At 34.2% G+C, this 2,131-nt stretch overlaps 1 protein-coding gene across 2 annotated transcripts; it reads right to left on the bottom strand.

Moving 5' to 3' along the window:
• Window positions 1-517: 517 nt before the first annotated feature.
• On the bottom strand, window positions 518-1,858 carry LOC111604233 (fibrinogen-like protein 1). Of its 2 annotated transcripts, none has more exons than XM_023322210.2 (2): window positions 704-1,858; window positions 518-643 (listed from the first exon to the last, which is right to left on the bottom strand). In XM_023322210.2, exons 1-2 carry the CDS (start codon window positions 1,834-1,836, stop codon window positions 535-537), a joined length of 1,242 nt encoding a protein of 413 aa, XP_023177978.2. In that variant the 5' UTR covers window positions 1,837-1,858; the 3' UTR covers window positions 518-534. The 2 variants fall into 2 exon arrangements, with proteins under 2 accessions (XP_023177978.2, XP_023177979.2); XM_023322211.2 differs by having other exon boundaries at window positions 518-622.
• Window positions 1,859-2,131: the final 273 nt, after the last annotated feature.

Genomic DNA, 2,131 nt, shown 5'->3' with positions numbered 1-2,131 from the left:
CACCTATGCATGAATACATATATATATATATATATATATATATATATATATGTCTATACATAATTTAAACAAATATATATGTCTTAATTCGTAGGCTTATATACTTATCTAGACTTGTAAGCAGCAATATACATACATTGTGTATGTATATATATATATATATATATTTAATAACTCATAACTTAAATCGAAATTAAGCCAATGAGAATATTTTCCAAAAGCATGTAAAATATCGAAGCCGAAATGGGAATCAAAATCGTATAGTTAACATTTAAGCGGCACAATTTCACTTAACTGAATGAATTGAATACTTATTAAACACATTTACATATATGTAATATGTTATAGTTTAGCTTAAGCGTATTACTTTAATATTTAGAAAGAGTTTATTTTGATTTAATGCAAATCTGATAATAACTACAATTTTAGAAACAATTTAAACAAAAAAAAAAAAAACTCCACATGTATACAAATCTAACGAAATTATCTTTTATTCGTTTTTCATTTTTGGAAATGGAATTTAGTTTTATATTTTCAATTGTGATCGCTATTTGCTGGACGTATCAGCATTTCAACGGAATGTACGGAGTCGAGAAAATTGTTCCAGAGGACCAAGTTGCTTCTGATATAAAAGTTCAGATTACTATATGAATATAGAAAATTTGTTAGTTAATAATATGAGTTAGATTTCAATGTTACTTACGATTTGCTGCAACCTGTTTCCCACCACCCTCCATTGGAATCCTTGGCGCAGTTAACGCCGTCAATTAGATCATTGTCGACATCGAAAGTGCTGAACTTTTGATTCAAGCTCTCTCCCAATCCGTCGCCAGCGTCTCCCGCGTATTTGCCAAGTGACTTTAATGCATAGCCCTCAGTCTCGTTCCCAATTCGGAAGTGGCTGTAAGATGCGCTTTTTATTCTCTGGCCATTGTCTAATCGTATCAAGAGCTCGTGCGGCTGAGACGATGTCATCAGGTGCAACTTTTGCAGTCCAATGAAGAATTCAGTGCTGAAGTTACCAAAGCCCTGTGCATATTCCTCCCAGCGACGATTAAAGCTTATTTTGTGATCCAATCGACGCTCGACAATTATCCAGACCTGATTATTAGACCCGACCACGGTGCACGGCACTTGGAAAGTCTCCTGGTTAGGGAGCGATATTACATTTAAATGGCCAGGATGAGTACAATTGTTCTTCACTTTGTCCACTTTGGTATCTAGTTTAACTCTCTCTTCATTTAGTGCAGATCTATTTACAGTTTCGCTTATGTTTTGTTTGCATATTTTCAGATTTTCTTGATGCTCAGTAATATTTTGTTCAAATGTTCTTAATTTTGATTCCAGTAAAATTATTTTGTCGTCGGAGTTTTTAGTTTGAATTCGCAAACGTTTCAAATTATCTTCTAAATTTTTTTTTTCAGTTTTCGTTTGCTCTAGCTCAGCTTGTGTGACCCTAGCTTTGGTTGTTAAGTTGCGAATCTGCGCATCTTTTTCAGCGAATGCCTCTCTCATACTTCGCTCCAGATCTATGTTTTTGGTTTGTTGTTCTGCTATTAGTTGTTGATTAATAAGTTTAGATTTAGTTAACTCGTCTTTTAGTCTCCTGACATGTTCAATTGATTGTGTTATCAAGCTGCCTCGTTGTTGAGCAATTTTGTTTGTCGTGTTTAAATATTGCAAAACTACGTTTTTCATATTTTCCTTGTTTTTTGTACAACTTGTCTCGTTTAGGTGGGGAAAAATTCTTTGGTAATTGTTCCATATAATTACAGATTCTAACGGAATCGGACAATAGAAGGTTAAAGATATGATCAAAACCAGAAACTTTGCCATTTCAAGTTTAAGTTCTGTAACACTTTACTGCTATTGAATGCGATGCTCTTTTAATCTCGCTACTCTCCGCTTAAACTAAGAGAACTGCCACACTTTCTTGGGGTTTTATACCCGAAATCAATTCAAATTGGATAAAAAGGGTATAATGTTTTTATCCAAGTCTACGCAACAGCCAGAATCAAGACGTTTGCGCTCACATAAAATATAAGTAATAAAATGAGTTGAGTCAAGGAATGGAAAAGATGATAAATTCACCTGAATTGGCAACTGCCTGTGGCTAGCCTCGTTGCTCAGC

This window comes from Drosophila hydei, unplaced genomic scaffold (genome assembly GCF_003285905.1).
Source record: "Drosophila hydei strain 15085-1641.00,03,60 unplaced genomic scaffold, DhydRS2 tig00008121-arrow-pilon, whole genome shotgun sequence".
Lineage (NCBI taxonomy): Eukaryota > Metazoa > Arthropoda > Insecta > Diptera > Drosophilidae > Drosophila > Drosophila hydei.
This window is presented reverse-complemented; position numbering and strand designations above follow the sequence as displayed.

Bases quoted from the DNA above. Each gene is read 5' to 3' on its own strand.
- LOC111604233 (XM_023322210.2), bottom strand. From the start codon at position 1,836: ATGGCAAAGTTTCTGGTTTTGATCATATCTTTAACCTTCTATTGTCCG. The intron at 644-703 runs GTAAGTAACATT...ATATTCATATAG, and splicing joins GAAACAGGTTGCAGCAAATC to TAATCTGAACTTTTATATCA.